This window comes from Anoplopoma fimbria, chromosome 19 (genome assembly GCF_027596085.1).
Source record: "Anoplopoma fimbria isolate UVic2021 breed Golden Eagle Sablefish chromosome 19, Afim_UVic_2022, whole genome shotgun sequence".
In the NCBI taxonomy this organism is placed as follows: Eukaryota; Metazoa; Chordata; class Actinopteri; order Perciformes; family Anoplopomatidae; genus Anoplopoma; species Anoplopoma fimbria.
The window spans coordinates 9,411,608-9,435,834 of record NC_072467.1 but is presented as its reverse complement, the minus strand read 5'-3'; the positions used below and the strand labels follow the sequence as shown (position 1 = coordinate 9,435,834).

General features: G+C 42.2%; 1 protein-coding gene across 1 annotated transcript in view; it reads right to left on the bottom strand.

The window, feature by feature from the left end:
• tmtc2b (transmembrane O-mannosyltransferase targeting cadherins 2b) overlaps positions 1-21,313 on the bottom strand; it is an 89,605-nt gene extending 68,292 nt beyond the window's left edge. Inside the window, exon 1 of the mRNA XM_054619901.1 lies at positions 21,223-21,313. Within this exon, the coding sequence (XP_054475876.1) occupies positions 21,223-21,305 (83 nt within the window). The 5' untranslated portion in view covers positions 21,306-21,313. The remainder of the gene's footprint in view (positions 1-21,222) is intronic.
• Positions 21,314-24,227: the final 2,914 nt, after the last annotated feature.

The following is a 24,227-nucleotide window of genomic DNA, read 5'->3' as shown; positions in this document are numbered from 1 at the left end:
ATGTTTACCTCACCTCGGGTATTTATAGGTGTTAAACAAGCACACGCTGTTTCTTTACATCGTCTGCTGGGCTGTTTTCTATTTATGTGACTCGTCTTGGGAGCCAGCATCGCCTCCACCAGATTGTGGAGGATGCTTAGTCTTCCGCAAACTATTTGTAGTCTCGGTATCAGGTTACACTGTTTTACATGAACACGGGAAGTTTTTCCAGGAGGTAATGAGAATCTGTGCCAGCCCAGAAAAGTGCAAAGCGCAGTCAGTGGGCCCCAGGGGCAGACAAAACAGCATTAAGTATTAAGGCTGCTTAAATGGAGAGAAATTCACTGTGTCAACCCAATTTCCTCATGAAGGAGCGAGGAAGCCATAATCTCAAAAATAACACGGTGACAGAAGGCGTGTTCATCTTGTTACTAGTTCTGTGGTGATGACCAAAACAGTGAGGTGGCGATGAATTACTGGCCTCGGTTTGCAATCTTCTGACTCACAGGGGCAGATTAGTGATGATGAAATATTCAAGACTACTGTGGAAATGAATAAACTGCTATCCCAATTCACCAAATGTAGTAGCTTATGAAAGTCCACAAAAGCAACCTAATGGACATGATAAGATTGTCTTGGCTTTAGAAATTAATAGTCATCAAAAAATGTACCGTCAGTTTTTTTGATGAATGTTTAATTTTAATTTATGAAGCCCAATTGCCAAATAAAATGTTATCCAGATTCTCAGATATGTCTTAGATGATTTGCAGCTTTTCTCAATTTTTTATATTGTTGTAAATTTAATAACTTTGGGTTTGGGACTTTAAGTTTGACAAAACGAACACATTTTAAATGTTGCGTTGGTAATAGGTGATTAATCCATAAAGAAAAAACGTCAGATTAATCAATAAAGAAAATAATGATTTATTGCAGCCCTACAGATATCCCAAAAAGTGTTTATACCCAGAATAAATACTAATGTTGGCATGCTAAACAGGTCTATCATTTACAATTTTCACCTTCCTTTTTTTTTTTTTTTTTTTTTACTCAAACATAATAGATAAATGTGACATGAATTCTTCAAGAACAACACCTGCTGCTTGTGACGTCTCAACGGGATCTTTGTGATGCAGTCTTACTACACTCAGCTCAGGTGCTCTCCAAACCCTAGATCATCAGTCCAATCAGCCGGGAAAGCTGCATGGGTTGGTGTGGGTTTGTGTTTACATATCTGTGCATGAGCGAGATACACACTGTCATCTCCAGCGTACCGTCAGAACAAATCAGCACCAGATAGCCCTTAATTCACTGATGTGCTTAATTATGAGCAAACGACATGTTTAATGATGAAGGGAAGGACACAACGGAGGCTAAAAGGAGTTGAAGCGAAAGAGAGACAGAGGCCGATCATGTGAGACACAGCTGCATGCAGATGTGAATGAGGCAGTGGGGTTAGCTATATGAACCTGCTAGCATGTCAGATCCCTGATAAAAGAGTGGGAGTAATGATCCATTTCAGACTCCTATCTAGTGAGCCATAAACAATCCAGAATTACGGTTAAGTCAAACATTCTTGTCTACATACTGCATTCCCTAGTCCATCTCCCCTTTAGATTTTTAGGATTTATGGCTCAGCTGCAGAGCAATACATTTATCTTAATAAAATAACAAACTTTTATTAGCTACTTTTTTAGCCATGCTAGCCGTTTGGCTCCATGGAAGGCAATGTTTCTTGGTCGTCTGCCACTTTGGTCCGGACTGAAGTATAACAAATCAATGGATTGTCATGACATTTTAAACAGACATGCATGGTCCCCAGTGGATGACTCCTATGACAGATTTGTCTGGTCCCCTGAACTTCTACTGGATAGAATGCATGATAATTGCTACAAATATTCAAAGTCTCCAGGGGATTACTTGTAAGCATTTGGCGATACACCTAACTTTTTACCCTTTGCCATTAAGCAAGCAAAACTATAGCCCTTCAACGTAAGCACTTTGTGCTAGTAAGCGTACGCTAGCATGCTAAAAGGTTAGACTAAGATGAAGGTGATTTTTCAGAAATAATATTATAAAATGAATAGCATTGTCCCTGTTGGCAGGTTAGTACACTGAAGTTAACATTTATCTCAAAGCACTGCTGCTCATTATAGCTTTACAGAGTCGCAAGCATGGCTGTAGACTCTTTGTTTTGTTGCTTGCTAAATTACTCTACGTTTAATAGATTAGCTTTCAACATTTTCGCCAATCAATTAACTAATTAAAAAACAATGACACCAAGCCACTGCCATCAGATCTCATGAATCTGTGCTCATTCTAGTCTTTTATGTTTCAGTACAAAGAATCAAATAGAAGAGGATTTATTTCTTGGTTTTGTACATCGGAGCACAGATAATCAATACGATTACTGTCCTCTGACAACTATTTCCGCAAGTGAAATAAAATGACTCAGGCACGGCTAGGGCCAAAACAGCAGGTAGATATCTGTCGAGAGTGAGGACTAAACAAAGCGCTCATCTGTTAGTTTGTCCCCTTTTAATTCATCCACTGCAGTTCAGTTCTAGCTCAGTCTCCTATCGTAGTGGATGCAATGGAGACCCCAGCTCTCTGCCATGCCTGTTATGCCAGCGCAACAGAGTGCATTCCTGGAGCTTAGCAGATATTAAAAATTCAAGTCACACAAACTGGGTTAAAACACCACACAGTGCACACATTTAGTACAGCTCGGTAGCCAAGGGGTTCATGCCAGACTCTTGCATCTCGTGGCAAAGAAATACACGCTTTAGCACTTTGGAGTGTCGACTGGAAGCTGTGGCCGTCCACAGGAGCCGCCAGGAAAAAGGCTGCTCAACCCAAAAAAAGTGAAGGGAAGAAGGTATTCATGATGGTCCTGTCCTTTTTGTATGCCACTTTGTAGTTTATGGTGAGGAATGTTGGTAAGAGGACTAAACACACATGTCAGTGGTGTGAAGGAAGATTTCATCCTCTCCACTGCGCTCCACATCACTTCTATTATCCTCAGGGACTGCTATGAGGGCTGCAAGCGTTGGACCTTCAGTAAGAGGCCTTCAGCAGCAGCAGCACTTGAGGTGTGCTCGCAGGTTTTTACGAGGTGCAAAGTGAGCTATTATTCCCTCCAACACTTCAGCCGCCTTTCCTGAGGGCGAGGAATTCTCTCTAAACCCCAAAGAAAAATACTTGTATATGGATTTTTATGACTTGAAAAGTGTTCTTGCAATTGACCTATCCCCTCTTTTGGCTGGGGGAAACCTGGAAGTTGGAAGGCAATGCTGTCAAATACTGCACTGCATGGATTCTATACTGTTCATGCAAACAGATGGATCAAGCACTACAGCTGGTTTCAAAGTCGGATCCACAATCGAGGAAGAAGAAACAAGCTCACATCATCTCTGCAGTCGTGTCCTCCGATTGCATTATTCATGGTATACCAACAAATTATTTAGGCCTTGCCCCGAGCAAATGCCAGTATTTGGTGGGATTAATGGAGACCATTAACCCCCACAGATCAGGCAGGTATTGTACGCTGCAGTCAAGCCCACATCCCAAAGATGTGAACTTGTCCTTTCCCAAAAAGAGCAGAACTGCGGTTATTAATCTTTGCGACATCTTCTAATGTGGGATTGAGTAAGTGAGTGACGTGTCAGTTCCTTTATAGTGGGACTATGGTATACTTATTTTACGTCCTTGATATTGCTTACAATGATAGGCAGTTAAAAATAATTATTCTCTGCCTGCAGTATGGAAAACCACACGGTCAAACATATGGCCAGTAAAAACAAATGGCCTGTGTCACTGAGATATGTTTTTTCTAATAGCATCACAAGTGTAGTGTGGCAAAATGGTTGGTTTATAGCTCTGGCCTGGTTGAGAACAAAAGGCTGCGGCACCATTTCCAGGGCCTCATCATGTAGTATTGATCTTCCTGTGGGTCATGGACCCCTTCCCCCCCCCATCCCTCCCTCCCCACTCAGCTACGCCTCAGGACTGCACTTGTCATCTCATTTCAGTAGGCCAGTAGGGGGGCTTTAACAAATCAATTACCAGTCTCATGCTGGTTATCTCTATTAGAGGCCACCACCGGCCCCTGGTTTTGGGGAAAAACACTAGGTTATATCAGCCAATACTGCTCTATGTTTGAGTCATTCCAACACATGAAGCTCCAAAATACTGACAAAATACTTTTTGTGCTATATGGGTTTTCAAGAATGAGGCTGCACTATATTGTTCTGACAAATCCCACCAACAGACCAAAACCAATAATGAATTGATGCAGCTGACAAGTATTGTCTGTGTAGTCAAAGCCAGATATAGATCAGTTATCTGTGACATACATTACATTACATTACAGTCATTTAGCAGACGCTTTTATCCAAAGCGACTTACAATCAGTAGTATATTACATATCATTCACCCATTCACACACTGATGACAGGCTACCATGCAAGGTGCCACCATCAGACTCTAACTAACATTCATGCAACATCCAGTCCACACCGATGGCAAGCCTTCGGGAGCAATTTGGGGTTAAGTGTCTTGCCCAAGGACACGTCGACTGCCGAAGCCGGGTATCGAACCACCGACCCTCTGATTGGAGAACTACCTTGCGCTCCACTACGCCACAGCCGTAGAATGCTATAGTTGTCCATACATTATTAAAACACATTATTAAGCCACACTGTTGCACTGGGTGACATGTTCCATCACCACCATCAGCATGGGCACTGTAGTTAAGTTTCAATCCCATGTACATTGTCCTGCTGGTATTTACACTCACTAGAGCAGCACAAATGTGTATTAATCCTCTACTGAAAGTAGTTCTCAAAAAGGCCACTATTTACTCCTGTTTAGGTAAGATTTACTGAAGAAATTCAGTGCCCAGCTGTTTAAGGAAATAAATATAAGGACATATTTGTGACCAGATTTTAAGATGGAGTTATTCTTTAAACTGCTATAATACCACAAAACACAGGATCAGGGATGTGACTATAAGGAGCATCATGTTTTAGACGTAAGTAAGACATTTACTTTAATGCTTTGAATGCAACATAAAGAAAAAAGTGGACAACTTTACTTTCCAAATAACGCATGATATTGCATATATTTTGGTTCAGTTCCAGTCTTTAAACTGAGAAAGCTGGGTTACAAAACGCAACAGTATAATTACCCTGCACTAAGTCAGCCATACTTGCAGTTCCTCACAATCAGCAGGTACTTTCTGTTCATTCTAAACCAGGCATAATCATTTCATGGTTCTCCATAAAGGTAGCAGATGTTTTAGCTGTACCGAAATTTTCGAGGTAAACACTGCTAAACACTGAGCTGGTGTTTTATTCAGCTCATAAATCTCACAATTATCTGACTGTGTCTACTGTATACTGCAGAAGCGGGTCCCAAATAAACAGCCTTAAATCCTGCTCAAATAAACACAGCTCCAACAGCCATAAACACATCCGCAACTGAGCTAATAACCCAAACCGAAGCTGCTGAAAATAATGCGAGGACACGCTGTCAATCCTAGCAGACATATACTGTATGAGGAAACCGTGTTTACTTCTGCTTTCTGGTTGACTGATTCTGGAGATATGCCAGGATGTTTGCCCATCATCCTGGATCCAGTCATGATTGATTTATATAAGAGGGAGAACATGTTGATTTTGCATTGTTGGACTGCCTCATTATCCTGCATCATTTGCAGTAAACACCGGAAGGCATCAGGTGATATTTCATATTTCATTCTTACTGCGAAAAAAGTGTGGTTGACCTCCAAAGTATTTGCTAATGAGGGAATTAGTAAAAGAGCTATTGTATTCCATAAAAAAGAAACGGAAAGGAGGAAGGCAGCTCATCATATTAATGTGTGATAGGCTGAGGCGAGTGTTCCAGTAAAGCTAATGTTGGCTACTGCACGAAGCTGGAAGGGAGATAGACTCATAGATCAGTCAAAGGTTGTGCGCGCACAGCTAAAGTTGCATCATGGTGGCTTTATTGGATCAACAAGGTTAAAGCTGTTAGCTGCTCCACATTTTACATCAGGGCCTTGTCTTGCTGCATCCAGTGTTTTTCGCGGATAGTGTTTACTTAGTGTGCCAGGACTTACAACTCTGGATTCATTATGGCACACAATGTACAGTATAACAATGTATTTACAAGTAGAGAGCAGCTGCCTCTTATTTTGTTACCGTTGCTGTTTGTTCTCAACGAGTCAACAACCGCACCACATTATCTGTAGACATGTGATAATGTTTAGTGCTGAATATCCAGGTACATCATCAAGTCAACAGCACAAGGTTTATGAATATGCAAGTGACCTCTGCTTCAAGGTTTATAGCAGTCAAAAAGTGTGAAACTGTTGAGGTGAAAACATTGTGCACGCACTCATGGGGGGGGGGGACGACTGGGTTTTATCTTTTATCTCCAGCTGCAATATGTCGATTCTTTGATCAGTGTTGGAAATAAGATCAAGATGTTGGACCAGTTTTGATGCACTTTGATCTCAATAATCAATTTATTTTTTCTGAATTCTCTGATCAAGATCAAATGCACCTGGCCTTCAAGGTTCTTCTTTTTATCTTTTGATACATTTCAGTTCAGTCATGAATCTTCTAGCAACCGTTATGTTAACTTTTGCACATTCTTGCATGCAGAAAGAAAGGTATGGGTCTAAGTTAAGAGAAGTTTAGCATCCTCTCGACCGGGGACTAAAAGGTTTAAACTCTTAATCTGGTTTAGACTGTGGGCTTCGTCTGCAGCAGCTGACTCACCCTTGGGAGTCCACCGACGGTTACACATAAAGCCTCCAAAATCAGACAAATCTGCAAGTAATTAAAGCTTTAGGGAGAATCCTCTGTTTTATTAATTAATTGATTCTAAATCTATTTTGAGGATACAGCTGTTTGGATGAGAAAAACATGCAGTATCATCCATCTGTTACATTGTTTTAGGTACCTTTGCCAATAGCAGTATTATGCATGGTGTTCAGATGAAGAAACCTGCAGAACCACATGAAGGAATCTGGTTTTTGATTATTCTGCAGGACACATCAAACCAGGCAACGCAGAGCAGTCGATGGACCCGCAGCTCTTCTTTAGCTCTGCTCAGGTTCCCACTCGCAGTCATTCATTCCCACGCCAAGGATTCCTTTGCTAATAATGTTTAAAGACATTTGAATGGAGACCTATTGGTTAAGTTAAACACGGGAAATAGAACACTTTGAAAAGAAAGACCACTGATGGCTTCCAGGATGTAATAAGCTATAGTTCATGAAGAAATTATCTCCTTCGATCAGATACTGGACTTGAAGTGAGCTGGTTTCTTTAAGAAAATACAAGTCTTTGCTGGTCTAAATGCCATGAGATCATTCTTAATGATGATTATGTGATTATGGCAAAGTTTCAATTGTGTCCTTTCCAACAATATACTCAGTCAGACGGTGTATTGTAAAACTATTAGGCCTTGGTATGATGCAGTATGACTCTCAAGACATAACTCTGAAGAATTGAGGAAGCACTTTACCACACCTCATTTTGAAAGGTAAACATCCAATATGTTTAAGTCCAATTCAAAAACTGATTTTGGAATAACTACTAACAGGAGACCTCGCCCTGTGTTGAGCAGGTTTTGGAGACCAAGCATAGCTGAAGCACGGCTCTCAGATGGGAAATGGTAATTGCACAGGGTGAAAGCCAAGTTCTCAATTTAGTGTTAAACACAAACTACCCATGAAAACAAAAGCCAATTACACTGGAAAAATACAAACGTGTAACCAAAGCCAAACTGAGAACTGAGGGATAATGTTGTTTGTTAATTGTAAATAAAGAAGCCATGGATGCAACTGCAAATTGTGTTAAAATAAGTCAAAGTGTCCAACAATACTGGCACAATGGATAAAATGATAATTTCACTGACTTCTGCCAAAGAGCTTTCTCCTAAATGCAGCTACACACTTTCCCTTTGTATTGTCTGTACTTTGCATGAAAAGTTCCATGAACTCTTGTTTCCATCTTTCCTCTTAAAAAGTCAATTTGTCTGCAGCTCAGATCATCTTTAAAACAGGTACATCTTGGAAACATGTCCTTTGTTCAGATTTTCTGATTTCCAAAGACCCCTCATATGCTGATGTCAAGTTGTTACCACAAATGAAAGGCCCATTGAGCAGGCACACATGCCAGCGTGGGTCCTGCCAACTCATCTGTTCATTGTGACAACTCATATCCATCATTCATCCACATGATTTACAGCCAAAGGTCTCCAACGGGAGAGTGTGAGATACACCATAATCTCCTACATAAATCTGAACTGTACTTGTTGGCCACATGCAGGCTTTTTACTTCTTCAATTTACTACACCTCAATACTAAATTTAACACAGAGAGAATATATTTTACACTTAAAAATGTATACTGCTGTGAAACTGCAGGCAATAGACACAAGAGTCATTCTTTTTCCTGTATTGATTCATATTTCATTGAATGAATGAATGAATGGGCTGTGCAACGGCTGCAGGAAGAAAATAATGAAATTCTTATTCACCTAATAAGGTCCAGCCATCTGCGTGCTCACGGGGAAACTATGGTGGATTGTGCCGTCGCTAGAAATCAATAACCTCTGAATGAGCTGCCGGTGTTAGTTGCTAGCTACGGAGGAGAATGAGAATATGAGCTGCGGGACGTGAGGTTTAGGAGGCGAGATAATCACAGCAGCGATCGAGGTCCATCGTCTCCCAACAAAAGGGCCGGGTCTCCAGGGAAAAGTACCACACATGGCAGGTACCCTGAGGCCTCCCTGCTCTGCGTCAGCTGTCATGAGGGAGAGTCATCAGCTCCATCAATCAAGTGGAGTGACGGGCCGCACTGCCTTAGCAAATGTTTCAGACTGGGTAGAAGCGGAGGCAGGGAGAGCCATTTAATCTTGTGTTTAGTGCTGATAATGTATTTTTCCTTACACAATTAATGGAAATCTGCCAGCAGGGTAACATCACTTCACCTCTTCCCACACAGACATCGACTCGCCTCAGGAAGTTTCTTGGTAGAAGTGTCATTCTCTTCACTTTGTCTTTTTTCCAAGATAATAGTGCTTGTTTTTAGAAAATAAAACATTAAGCCTGAGCATGAGGCTAAAATACTTGCTAAGGTCAACATTGTTTTGACAGAAAAAGAAAGTTTGAGTGACAGTTTGTTTGAGCAGTCGTGAGCTTCGTGCATCCTAAGGTTAGGGTCTTCATCTGGGACCCCCGGCAGTCACTCAAACAAAGGAAAACAAAGCCTGCGAGCCAGCACAGCCGTTGATGGATTTCCCTTTGACTGCTTCCTAATTAAAGCGACCGCTGATGTTTCTACCATGTGATAGTGAGAAATGTGTCTGCTGCAGGCCGGACACGTTTGGAGGAGCCTCTTGGGGGATCCGGTGTGGTTTTGAGCCCTCTTAACATCTCATCAGGTAAATGTTGTAAGACCCCAAAGCAGCCGGAGTTCACAGTCAGGACAACACGTGCTCTCAGCGGAATGAAACAGATCAGGCCCGAGGCCTTCACAGTCACACTTAAACAATCGAGGATCAGACCTTCCATCTAATTCCATAATGCTCCATCAGTCATTCTTTCTTGCCAGCTCTGCTCTTTTCTCTATTATTCTTTTTTCGCCAAACCTCAATCTCCCTCAGATTATAAATTTATTTTCTGGAGAGCGCCTTTAAGGAGTCTCATTATTCTGTCAGAGCAGCTGACAGCGCCTCTCTCCAGATCCTCAAACCTCAGCGGTTTGTAAAGGCAAAACAGTTGTGCACACTTTATCCCAATCCAAACTTCCTCCTCGGATTCAAAAATAAACTCCCATTGTGTGTATCAATCTCCAGCCGTAGAGGAAGACCTCACTTGGCAAAACAGCCTGTGGGGAGAGTCGCACATGCGAAAGGTCAAAGATGATGGGGAAACACCGCGGCCGGAGATACTGAGTGTCAGCGCTCAGCCAAAATAAACCAGTGAAATCAAACCTGTAAACCATCATGATTCCATCAATCTGTCGCCAGCGTGATTTTATTCGTGGTGACGGAGAGAGAGAGGGAGAGTGAGCGAGGGAGAAAGGGAGCGAACGGGAGAGTTGGCTCCTTCCGTGAAACACAATACAACACAAGCTGTTCTCCATCTGGAGAGATGTCAGACACGTCTGTCCCACCAAGCCATGACAAGCTACGTTAGAACTAGTCAATTTACACCCAATTTGATTGGATTTGGTAATGCCACATGTATCTATCAAAGCACAAAGAAATATATATGGCCCTTACCTAGCATCACTTATTAGAAATACAGGTGTGGTTGGTGAGGAAACACAGAAGTACCAACACAGACAGTAGCATAAAGTCAGCACCAACAGTAGGAACTTAACCTTCATATATAACTTGATTAATTCCTTCATAACCCACACAGCCATTTAGTGAAAAGCCCCCTAAGGCTGAGATTACAGCTCTGGATGGAATTCAACTCTTGCCCTCTCTCAGTGTAGCTATTTGATGAAAGGCTTGGCAAGGGTCACATCCAAGTGCGGTAGGTATTTTTTTTTTTTTTACTTACTTAAATGAAACTATATGAGGACCTGAGCCAGACTGGTCGTTTGGTTGTAAATAACCTGTGGTGTCCCAGAGGGTGGCATACTGCAGGCTGTTGTGCTTTGCACGCATTTCGCAGAGTATTAAAACCACACACTGGGTTCCCAGAGCTCAACAGTATCAATTAGAGGCAGCTTGTGAAAAAGATGTGCTTCCTCCGTTGCTGTGGTCTGGTCGGAGGTAGGAAGTGATGGGGGGGAGAGGGAGGAGGCGGATCCTACAGATGGGACCGTTGGAGTCCACAAGGTTTCAGTCTTCCAGTTTTCTCTGTCAGCTTGATCACAAGGCCACAAATAAAGACAACTGTACCACGATACACCTGAAAAATACCTCCCTGTATCCTTTCTCTCATCTGAAGTCTACATTATTGTTCCATCTCTATACAGTTATCAACTCAGTGACTTGTGAGAGCACACGGCACCAGAGTAAAGGCCACAAGGGGCACATGTCTTCTTGTGTCCCAGTGTTACAAGCCTGAGGGGAGCAACAGGTTAGCCGCAGTGGCTAAACGGTCCAGACCACAGGCCCTTCTGTGCTGCATTTGACTCACTTACCACACTTACGGAACACCAGATACTGTAATCATACTTGGAAACCCCTTTAACCACAATAATAACACAAGTCAGAGACATTCCAACACGTGTGTCCTTAAAAGGAATGCACCTGAACCTTAGAAGAAAGGGGAAAAGTCCTAACAGATGATATAGTCAAATTAATAGAAAATCTAGCACAATATCTTGTATTCAGTGATGGCACACTATACAGCCCTACAAGTCTGATTTAGAAGTTTGTTCGACTGGGATCAACAGTAGCATTTGCCATGTCGCCCCAGTAGCCCCAATATTTAGTACACGCTTAGCCATTTGGTTTTGTTGCCACTGCTACTTTGTTAAAAAAAAAAGTCCCAATAAGTCCTCCAAATGAAGAGACAAAATACGTTGTGTGTAACTCCCCCTTTAGAAAGACACATAGTTGTGTTGTTTTCTGATGTTATGCCCCTAACAGCAGGACAGCATAAAAAAAAAAATCCCTGTTCAAAAATCAATGCAATTTATGATTTGAAAACAATATAGTTTGAAGGATTTTGCACAAAAACAACTTGGTTACATTAAGGGAAATATCATGGTTTGGGTTAAAATGACTACTTCATTAAGGTTAGGGGAGCTTCGTTGTCAAGGTTATAATAATAAACACATGGTTAAGGTTAAGCGGAACTTGCTGATGCTGTGGTTCTTCTTGGGAGGACAGTCTCAGAAGTCCTTGGTGGGGAATTTTCCAAAGAGGTGAGTGAGTGCCGCTGATGCCCTGATTTAACCCTTAAGCCAGTACTGTCAGCAGTTAAATGCACTCAAATACTTGGAGGAAGCAGTGCACGACCGCGATGAACAGGAATGCAACAAGTCAGGTTTTTCCACAGTCCTTCACAGCGACAGCACCAACAAGTTGTTTTTGGTCTATGTAAAATATATTAAACCATTCTTGATTTCACTTTTTCATGACTAAAATATGGCTTATAATTAAAAAGCGATAGAATTACTCCAATCCTAAATTAATTATGGCAACCATTCTGGCAGCCCTGGCAACCAAAAGCTGATGGCTGCTTTCCAGCTTGGCAACCGGCTCTAAAACTTGTCGGGCTGCATTTCTCCAAGTGCATCATCTTTCCATCCATGCCACCCAAAGCAAACAAGTAGAGCTGGCATATTCATAACATAAAGAAGCTTCTGTTAGCCAACTGTGTATCCTTTGCCCTCCGTCCGCTGTCTCACCTCTTGAGAACCCCAACCAGAGCACGTATGACCGTAATGAGTTCACCCCGATTGGTTCTGACAGGTTTGGGTCTCTGCTCTGTCCAAACAGAAGAACACTAAGGTCCCGCTTCTTTGTCCTTCATAAACAACAGAGCAACACAACCAGGGCTTAATTCCCCTCTATTGGGGGACAAATGGCCTCGTTCATTGGGTCCAGGGAGAACAGAGGGACCACACAGACCCTTCTTCTCACAATGGACAAAGGCATTGCCCATGAACAGGCCAACTTGTGTCATAACCTTATCGAAACGAGCCAGTGCTCCTTGTCAGAGGAATAAGGCCACCGAGATGGAGAGGCCCGGTGAAGAGTGTTAGTCTTCTTCTCTTCCTTACTGAAAAGGGGGGACTATAGCATCCCTGTTGGATATGGGGGACAGGGAAGTTTTTGTTTCTAATGGCTTGGGGTTCTCTGCTTACACGTCGTGCCCCCTCTCATCCACAGTCCTGTTAATCCCATTAATATGAAGAGGGCCAAGAGCCTGAGAGTGGCCACGGCTTAAGAGCCATCAGCCAGCATTAGCCCTCGAAATCCAAACCCTTGTCTAGACCCATTAAGAATTTAGCCTGGCAGAGTCAAATCATTTGAGACCCACGTCTAATGATGGGAGCATAACCCACAGCAAAGCATTTACCCATCACCGCACACGATCAAAACACTGTTTTTAGGAAAACACCCGATGCATCGTGTTATTTGATTATAAATCCCACTAATCTCATTCGGTTGGTCAAAGGGCACATTTGATCCATCATTTTGATTTATGATGGATCAAATGTGACTTATTGAGTAGCTGTGTTGAACGTCTGCCGTGTGAGGGATTTTCTTATTGGATGTTTCGGCCTGGTATTAAACATTATTCTCATTTAAGGCGATTATTATCGTGTCTGTCTGTCGGTCTGTCTGTCTGTCTGTCTGTCTGTGTGCAGGTTAATGTATGTGTGTGTACTGCTATAACCACATGATGTATTAGAAGAGATAATCTGCTGGCTTAATTAAATAGCCAGGCAAGCAGCACTGAGAATACCAAATAGGACTAAGGACAACGTCCTGTGCAGTCCAGCGAAGACAATCTCTAATGCTTCAACCCACCTCCAGGCAGCTAACCCGACATCTACATATGGCTACATTTCTCATCCAACCGCATACCAGTTGGGTGATTATGAAGCATTAGAGCCTGATTAATGCAACTTTGAAGCAGCTTGCCTTGGCTAGGCTGGAGCACGGCTAGGGCTTTTATGAAACCATGGCCACGGTGAGCATTTCTCAATCCCACAGTGACCTATGCAGTAGAGTATCACAAATGACAAATCAGCCGAAGCGGGCAATCACCGAAGTGATTCAGCACGTATTCAGTTTCATCAACTGCAGATAGCAGTGTGCTCCGGTAATCAAGGGTAGTTTACCTTCAGCTCCACATCAGAGCATCACAGGTATTTAAGACTCCGGTATGTATCAAGTTTCTCAAGAGTCTAGACATCATGTGGACCTGGAAGTTATAGGTGTCCGGTGGTGTGTTTACCTATGTAAGGTCTCACTCAGGATTACTGTGAAGAAGTGAAAAACTTGATCTGCGGCTTAGTACTGCTACCATGTTCAGCACTTTAACCTGCTACTGTTCACACCCTAATCAGATTTGAATGCAGGTCTTTAAGTTGCAGCATGGTGTATATTAACCATATCAGGCATTCCCAAAGACTGGGTAGGAAACCATTGGTGGGTCCCAGGAGATTTTATTTGGGTCACCAAATTAATTTTGCAGGTTTTGCAAAACGTTTGAACCACATGATTGCTGATAACTGTAGCCTACTTATAACGTTGAATCTAGTATGTAAGGCTGGTGTGCATTCTGTTTGTTTAACTGATGAGGAAAACAAGTAGGGCCTGTTAACTCCGCCTAAATGCATTTATTTCATATAGTATTTAACATCTGCGTACGTTTGCAATCATACATAAACTAAACAAAGTTTTGATTTATCAAACATATTCCTCTTTGAAATTTCATAAAATAATATAAGGTGATGATGAAATGGACCAACACAAATTCACTCTTCTCACGATTTATAGATAAGGTCTATTGAACTTGGAATTGAAACCTGGAAAAAAAGGTTTGGCAGATGTGTTAAGAGTTTTCCTGTTAGTTTGCCTGATAGCTTTTAGTTGGCTCATTATTGTAGCCCGCAAGATTTTTTTTTTTTTAACTTAAACACATAACATAAACAAACCTATTTTATTTATCATTTTAATTGTGACCAAATGGGGGAACTTTACAGTGAGCAGACAGTGGGAATATCATGAGCTCTGCAGGTATTTGCCCATTAACCAAACTATTGGCAAAAGTTACATTTATACCTGATGATGGCACTAGAGGAAAAAAGGAGAGGCTATTAACTTTGTTAGTGTTAAAGTGCCACTGTTTTGACATTGGCCTTGTTTCATCATGTCAGGATAATAAAGATTATACATTTTTTTTGTACTTAAGTGTTGCTTCAGTGTTCTTAGGTGTTGTTTTCCATTACTATACGATCCCTCCCTCGCCTTTTTAATTATTTATTTAAATATATCTTAAGCATTTCTGTACAGCAGTTATATATTTACCAAGACATTGGCCTAGCTGAACTAAAGAAAGTAATACAAAATATTGCAAGCATTGCACACCAACATATTTTGTCAGTTTCTTGTGGGGAAAAACAACTTTTCAAGCCTTGACAGTGGGAGAGGTGCTGGTAGGAGAAAGTTGGCCAAAGCCTGACGAGTCACACCCGCCAAAACACAGCTCGCACAGTAGAAGCTGCGGTCCCACTCTGGGCCACACAGCAGTCTGAGAGCTAATTTAACTGTTTTGACAGTCAGAAACCTGTGGCGACCTAGAATGGAAAGGTAGGAAAAAAGGAAGCCCACAGTCAGGCAACAGGATTTCTGTGTTCTGCAGCGATGTGTGCGTTACCATACCTTTTTACATGTTAGGAAGTGCACCTATAAAACACTTTCTCATATTTAATCGCTATTGCACATTTTCCAAATATGCAGGTATTTGGGATTTTTCCTTTTTTCCCCCCCCTCACCACAGGAAACGCAGCACAAAGGGCCGGCATGTTTATGTACTTTAGGAGGTAAAATTCAATAACCAAGACAAAGCATAATGAAGCTTTATTCTGGGTCTGATGACAGTGAGGGAGAAAAGGGAGCATCGTATCTAGTCAGCTGTTTCCCATTGACCTAAATATGAACTCGCTCTACCGAAGACTTGGATGCTTCAAGTAATTCTGTAGGGTTTTGTGGGTAATGGAAGCAACTCACAAATATATCAGAACCCCTCATTAATGGTATTTTTAGAAAGAAATTAATTCTGCCAGGACAGCTTATCTTGCAATGGTGGTGAGGGTGAACATAACAATTTCCTCCCTCATCCGCTATATGTTGGAAAATGAGAGTTTAGTAAAAAACTGGAGATCCGATCTACTGTATCTGTGGTTAGAAACTGAGCTGATCCTTCCGGGCTGCTGTAGCTCAAGAAAAGATTGTCACAGTAGCGGCATATTCTGGGGAAAAAAATAATCCATTACTGTGATATGACTTTATGGCAGGAGATTAGTTATCGTTACTGTGATGTTAAATCATCTTGAGGGAAAAATGAACTGGGGTAAAAAGAACAGAATTTTTATACCTCTACTGGTTTGTTGACACAACTAATGTGCCTGATATGTGAACAGTCTCAATTTGGCACATGGCTATTGTGTATAATCTGTAAACGTTGGTCAGAAATCACAAACACGTTCTTCCCCTCATGTGAGAAAATCTATTAGAGAAGGTGTGTGTGCCAAAAAGATTTGGCGGGAAGCCTCCCACACATCTCCTTCCTCTCCTGCCAACAGATCGTACTCCCTGGTGATTTGAGGGAGGAAATGCAGGAGCATCAAAGTGTCCCCCTTTAGACAACCAAATCCAGAGAATAGCCACTACCATCACACTGGTCATCAGTCATTTTTGGATATTTGATATTAAATGAACATGCAGTGCCTGATTCAATTAGCCACACAGTAGTTACAGTATCACCTTATTGGTTGCTAAGGCTAACTTGTAAGCAAACAGTAACTCATTTTCACATCCAGCAGATACAGAGCGACATTAGCATTCCTTTCGAGTAGCACTTTTGACCGTTTTGGTGCAGGGAAGGTAGTGTACAGTGGGTACTTGGAGCTTTTTCACTGAAAACCCCTACTTGTTGTGGCCTAAAAACGCTATAAGGGAAGTGAGAGTGAACCATGCTGGTCTTAAAACCAATAAGGTGAAAGATGATATAAAGGCAATTCTTTCATGTCTACTATGAGTGACCCTTTACAAACTGCTCATTGCCATTTGAACCAGTTATTATAAAATATATTCATTATAGCCCATACGGTACTATGGCAACATGTGCTTTTGTCATGAGGCCCCTTCACTGGCTCTGTAACATACTGTCTGTGTCATTGGGCACTTTGAAGTCTCCATCCTGGCAACTGCAAGCAAACACAACATCCTCCGTTTGAATCCATTTCAAACCTTCCCCTTCAAACTGCAGAAGGGAGGAAAACCCTTAACTGCCTACCAAACGGGACCATCTGGAGGCAGCCGTTGGATGATGGGAGCTGGAGGACTGAAAGGCTTTGGGAGAGAGGGAGAGAGAGAAGAGAGCAAAAGAGGGGAGAGAGAGAGAGAGAGAGAGAGAGAACGGAGCAGCTACGTCTACCAAACCATGTCGTGAGTCCCCCTCTGTAATTACAGGGAGCAGACAGAGAGAGCCTGACTTGGGGAAAAAAAAAAAAGCGGAGATGCTCAAACTGCTGGGTTGCCGCCCTTGGGCCCTCAACACAACCGCAGACAGCCCATCCTACAGTACAGGCCATGAGAGAAGGGTTCCAGATCAGTACACTGACACACAGTGCCAAGGAGGAGGCGGCCATGAGCACAGACGGCGGCATGGTCCACGTCGGGCCAGGTAGGTCTACGGGCAGGACCACACAGAGCCTGACGAAGATAATCCACTTTATTGTCATTAGACGATTATCCGGCCTACTTTTCTTTGTGTGTGCATCTTTAAAGGAAACTGCTTTGATAGATGCAAAATGAAACAAAAATGAAGAAGAAATAATGAACCAAAAATAAATTAATAAAGATTCCCTACAGGTTTTTTCCATAACTAGATTGGTACGATCATTAAAGCAACATGAGTCACTGCCCACAGCGCTGTGTGGTTTCTTTGCAGTCATCGGCTCGAAGCTCACATCGCACCGCATCATCGGGAAGCCCTCAGCTTAGCCCCCGATCACGACTTCTCGAAATAAAGCTCTCGTGGCATGGGGGCAAAGCGGCAAGTCGCCTTCTCGCCGACTCTCTGAGCGTTATAAATCATCGCCCGTGCCCAGGGAGGCTTCGTCCTTTTGGCGCGACCTTCGTAACGTTCACACATCCTCACACAGTCGAAACCTTAAGACATCATACCGGGGCAGAATAACGAGGTGGGCGCAGTTAATCACAACCGTCAAGCTCCTGACAGGGAACGATAATCCATGGAGCCGGTGTGTGTGTGTGGGTAGTCTGAAATATATACCTTGAAAACAGCTCAAGTGTTTTCAGCTGTTAAATGGAAAAAGTGGCCTCCGTCTTTAACTTCACTACTAGTGTGTTCTCCTTGTCAGAATATTTTTTTATTCAGAAACTTTAAAAAAAAAGGGCTGTGACATTTTTGCCACCTGCAATCAAGCTAATAACCCTACCGACGCCTTCACCAGGTTTTGCTGTAGTGCCGCGGGTTTCTAGTGGGCAGGCTCGAGCCCAGTCACACAATATTGCACCAGTATTTCTCCTCTGACATTTATCTGGGCTCTCCCATTCCTTCACTCAGCCCTAACTGTAGATTATAGCAGCAGAGATATGAACTACATGACGTATGATTCCCATTTTCCAGTGCAGGTGTCAAAGCTGTGTGTGTGGGTTAATAATGAGTGTGTCCAAAGGGGAGAGAGGAAAAGCTCCCTGGGAGATTGGCTTCTCATTTAGGCAGTAGTTTTTTTTTATCCAGGGAGGGATTGGGACTGACTGAAGGTTCAAGAAACTGTCAAGCATGAGATTTTTTTTTATTTCATTTTTTACAGCTTGGAGGATATTTCTTGTAACGCGTGTAAACCTTATTTCCCTTTGACTGTGACCTCCCTGATGGCCTTAGTTACTATGTATGGAATGCGTGTAGTTTGTCCAAATTAATGTGTAACCAGCAAAGTCAGTGATAAGGAGCGTGTGACGGAGAACACAAAGTGACCTTTACAGTTTTATATTTCTCAAACACTCCCTTCACCATGAGAGGAATACATAGAGAGAAAGCAACACATCATTACGTATTCCGCCGCCATATCACACTACCAGCCAAATCCATTGTAAATCCTCAGGTGTCTTTTCTGAAGCTCTGTAGCTCTTGGCCATTTTACACACACCCACACACACACACACACACACACACACACACACCCACACACACACACACACAATTTTGGATCCTAACTTTTAATCACTCGCCGAGTTAAGTCAATGCATTGGTTTCAAAGCCAGGAGCCAAAAAAGTAGCACAATCTGTCTTCTCACAGAGAGGAATCAATGTTGCACTCTGACAACATATCCATATTTAATTCTCAAGCAGCTATTTATCATGAACACTCAAAAGAAGAGTTTACTTTTACTTATAAATGCACACTAAAGAAAACATCAACTATCGATCTGTATTTTGGAACACGGGGGCCTTAAATTCTTAAGTACTGGTGTCCTTTGAGTTCTTTGAAAACCATTATCTGAATGATCCATAAATTACTGTCAGACTCTCAGTTTAAATAAATCCTGGCTAGGAGCTGCAGGGTGTTGGGTAAATGCAAGCTCGCAGTTTGATTTATCGTCTTTCACACATTCAGTATTTTCCATGATGGCAGCTTCTTTACCATCAACAAGTCACATTTTTATTACCACATGAGCGCAGCATTAGCAAGTTAGATCAGTCTGTGTGTCCGGGGCCTGTTTTCCCCTTGCAAAATTATATATAGATCACTGTCGCACCCTCCCTCCCTCCCTCCCTCCCGTCCTCCCCCAGTGGAGCCTAAGGGGACAGGAGACGGCTGCTAATTGCAAGCCCGAACCAAAACACTTGGTGTTAAAACACAGATAACAAACGCCGTATGAGCGATAGCCCACAATGGAAAACATGTCAGAGACAGAAGACGTCAGAGAGCCAGGATGTGAGGACTCGTCTGTTTCATACGAAGCCCGCAGTGACTTGGGCCAGAAAAACTCAAATGGTGATGAATGACATTATGTTTAACATCTCTCCGCAGAATAATCGGGGTGAGGCTTTCTGTCTTGCATTAAAAACTTGGGAGGCTGGAGGCTCTCCAGCAGACACACGGCAGCTGACTCTGCAGCAGCAGTCAGAGGCGGCGGTAGGTAGCCTCTCACCTCTGCACAGCCCGGCCGCTGCCTGACAGGTTTATGGACACGGACCACCATCTATCTTGCACAAGAGCTGCCTGAATCACCTGAGTATAGCACAAAGTGCAAAGACACAGCGACTTTAACATAAAAAAAAGGCCCTTGGGGATGTATCAGGCAGGAAGTGTTCTATGTACTAAGCTGTAAAGGAAATACACCACCCGTTGATGTGGAGGGTGTTAATGTAGTGTTAGTTCACTCCGATGTATCCTCTGGGTGTGCTTTAAATGCTGCACCTGTTATACATAAACAAACTGTGGGGGCCAAGGCACATAAAGAAGATTAAGAACTGCACAATCGTATATTAAGAAAAGGTCTACTCACTTCTAATAGCTATAAATATGAGCTCAGTATAAATGAACACGTGAAATGACAGCGAGATGCAACACAGTGGCGGAAGTAATACGACGATGCCTCTGACCTACATCAAAGCGTGGATGGAGCATAAATGAGCCTGAGGCACTGACAACCATTCAGCCATCAAATATCAAATGGCCAGCTATGAGCAATGCATTACTCTGCGTTAGAGCACTGGCTGAACCAAGCACCGCGCTCACCTCCTCAAACTGATGCTTTCAAGTGCGGGTCGACAGCTCACTGCCTATTTTGGGGGGGGGAAATAACAGTAAACAATACTTTGCTGACAGTTTCAGTGGGCCGTACAATAGGATCTGGTCCGGCAAAGGGCACTTCTGCTGGGTGGTGAGGAGACACATTTCTCCTCAAGAGATCCAATTATTTTATCTGCACAACTCAAGACTTTGAGCAAAGTCCAGACTCTGGAGACTGCAACACTGAGCACTGAGGCATCCGAGCACACTGCCTATTCAGTCCTGGTTTCACTGTGTTCATCCTAGAAAGTGATCCTAAAACGATAACTGCAAGATATGATAACAAGAAAGCAAGCAAGAAAAAAAAAAAGAAGCAGCTGTATGATCATGATCCCTATAAAAACACACACACAAGTGTCTGTAGGTATGTTACAGTGATTCCAAAGTTTTTTTTAAACACACTGCAGCTACTTCAGATGGGTGAGGATAACCAGCAGAGCAGTTTGATCACTCCACTGCTGGTCATAGCACCATACTCAATTGATAAATTGATATTTTCCTGAGGGGGCAGACTGCTTGTGTTAATGAAAAAGCCCACACGAGTCAACTGCCAGTGTTTCTGCTGCTGCTGCTGCAGTGGAATAGCCCACTGCTCAATCAGAGTGATTGCAACATGATGGATGTTATCCTAATGTTATTCCTCTCCAGGGTTGATAAGGTGGAGGCAGTGACGTTAGCAGCACGGAGCATGGATGTACCTGTCATCGTAGCAGAAATCGGCGTCCAGAGTGTTGACATACAGGACCAGAGCCACGGCGCCGCACAGCAATTCTGCAAACATTTCTCTGTCTCGCACACACAATAAAACAAAATTAAAAAAAAGCAAAAACAGAAAAAAAAAAAAAAAAAAAAAAAGAAGACAAAAGATGCAAAGCGAGACAGAGAGGAGCAGTGAATCCCGATCTCTGTTCCCTCTCAGTCCCCGTCTTTGTCAGGGTGTCTCAGCGAAAACAAGTCCGTTTCTCTCCCCCCCTCCATCATCCTCGGTGAAGTGCACAAAGTGGCTAATCCATAGGTCGCGTTCTCCCTCTAACCCATGTTGGGTCGGAGCCCGGAGAGCGTTTTTATCCCGCTGGGAGTTGGGCAGAAAATAAAGCAGGAGCGGCGTTTAAGTGAATCTGTGACAGCGTTTACCGCACGCCTTCCCGACACGGAGGAGGATCAGCGCTCTGATGCTCAGCGGCCGATGCTGGATAAACCCGAGAACGCGCTAAAGTCAGCACGAATGTCCCCTACAGCTTCCGGGGAGACTTTCAAAATAAAGCTCGCCGATTAGGGATACTTTTTTAGGAGCAATTATAGACTGCAGAAAAGTGAATATGATAAATAATATATAAGGAAGTGTTTTGCTAACTGTAAGCTGTAAGACAAATAGCATGGGGCTTTTTCGACACACAAAAAAAAAGGAAAATAGAGAGAGAGATTGGTACTAGCCCATATTGTATGCAATGACTATGTGCATTTTCTATAACTTATGACTGGACTTATTCATGCGATTTGTACCTGAATGCATCACGCTGCTGCCCGTTTTCCAACAGCCAATCATCCGTTTCGCATTATCTAATCTTTGATATGTGTCATGTTGTTTTATTCTCACCTAAAACAGCAATAGGAAAAGCTAAATAGATTAAAGATTATTCACATAAATTTGTTTATATTACAGCTTTTACACATCGTACTTTTCCTAGTACTGTTATCTTACGCCATAACCGATCTCATGCCTTAATACTGAGCTAAATCTGCTCCACTTCCGCTCCTGCTCTTGCTGTCTCTGGTAAATTGACGCGGCCGTTATCCAAACGCATGTGGTGGGGAGATCTACAGCGCATGCGCACTGCCCCTGCTCCGGAGATGGGAATAAATCACACTGCATGACGCCGAGACCCGTCGGTAAGGGTCATTTACTACCACTAACAGTAGTCAATAATATGGAGGCGGCCCTCAGAGTGACGTCCTGGGACATCTAGGAGTTATTCAGGGGGGTAATATGGATTCTCAGAGTATAATCATGAATACTTCATTTAATTTGACTATCATTTTATTACTTAAGGGTTTACCATCTTAATAATTGGAATATTATGTTAATCAGAGGTGTCACCCTTCTCATCTACAAAACACCGGCATATGAGTGGATTATGGTATAGTTTATTATGTACCCTCTTACTCCCTTATTAAAATAATTATCAAACTTTATTGAATTATATGAATTAGAAAAGCAATGAGGTTATACAAAATACAACATCATTGCTATACAAATCAAGTGTGTTGTGAATGATTTAAGTAAATCCAACAACTTTTATTCTTATACTGATCTTGCTTCAATAAACTAAACATACATGATCAAAACTGCAGAAAAAAGTAGCTACAAAAAGAGCATTGTATGTGCTTTGGCCAGGGAAAGATTCACAATTGTTTATTTAAAGCTACTTAATAGTCTGTTTTCATTATAAATCATTCAAATCATCATCAGTTTTGTCATTGGACTGACTCTGTCAGAGTAAAGACCACTTGATCAAAAAGACTTGTTGTCTGATTAAATCAGAATGGGGGAAAACTTTCTCTTTAGTTGATGTGAAGAATATGTGACATGTTATCACACTGGCTACTAAACGTCTCGTCAATGTCATTCCAGTAATTGCCTTCTATTGCTTTAGGTTTGACCAGCAGGCCTTAAATAATTAGCTGTGTCACCAGTAGAGGGCTCACAGTGCATGATGTCTGTGGGGAGACAGTACAACTCAAATACTTAATACTACAGTCTCTGTTGTAAAACTACATGCATTGTCCTTAAATAAAAAAACAATGATTTTCTCACTGTTCAAAAATGACCTATTTATAACCCTGATGGAGTAAAATAACAAAAGTGAGTGTTCATTTTCATGATTTGTAGCTCTGTTGTCTGGTTATTAGGCCTATTGTCTTTTCTAGATTGGATCTTGTTTCATCAATTTTAGCAACAAACTGTTTTGATTTCCAAAAGCAATATACAGCCTAGTTAAATCAAAGTGTTCCACTGTTAACGACTGTTGAAATGTTCTCGGACTTGCTTCCATATTAAACAATATAAAGGGGTAAGAGACCAGCAGCAAAGAAAGGAGAAAAAAATAACAATTGTAAAAGTGCTCCTCAGACAAAGCATGTAGCCTGGCCCACTGCATATTGATTCACAGTTGTTTCAATGGACCGACCCCATCTGTCGGAGCAGACCTCACTGCAGCCTTTCACGGGACAGCAGCAGGACACTACGATGTAACACATTTCAGGAATTAATTAGAGTGATCAGAGCGACCGGCACAAGGTTTTTGCTTCTGGTCTACACTTCACTGAGGACTGATTAGATATCCAAACATGAATGACCCAACACTGCAGGTTCAAAGCATGTGCACATGTGCTACATGTCTCACTGTTTTACGCTGCAAAAGGATAATTTAATTGCTTGCGCTTTATTATCTACCACGGGCAGAGGTGGTTCCATCTTATCATTTGTAAGAATTTGCTTTTGTTTGTCATGTGTGATCGTGACATAAATATCACAGGCCTATTGTAGTGTTTTTAAAATTGTATACAACAAACAATTCATTGAGTTATGAATCCATTTTTTTAATTTGATCGAAAATGAACACAATCAATACTGAAAATAAGTGTCTATACTTTAGACATCACATTAAAATCCTGTGGAGAGTTTAAAACATATCAGTCGTGG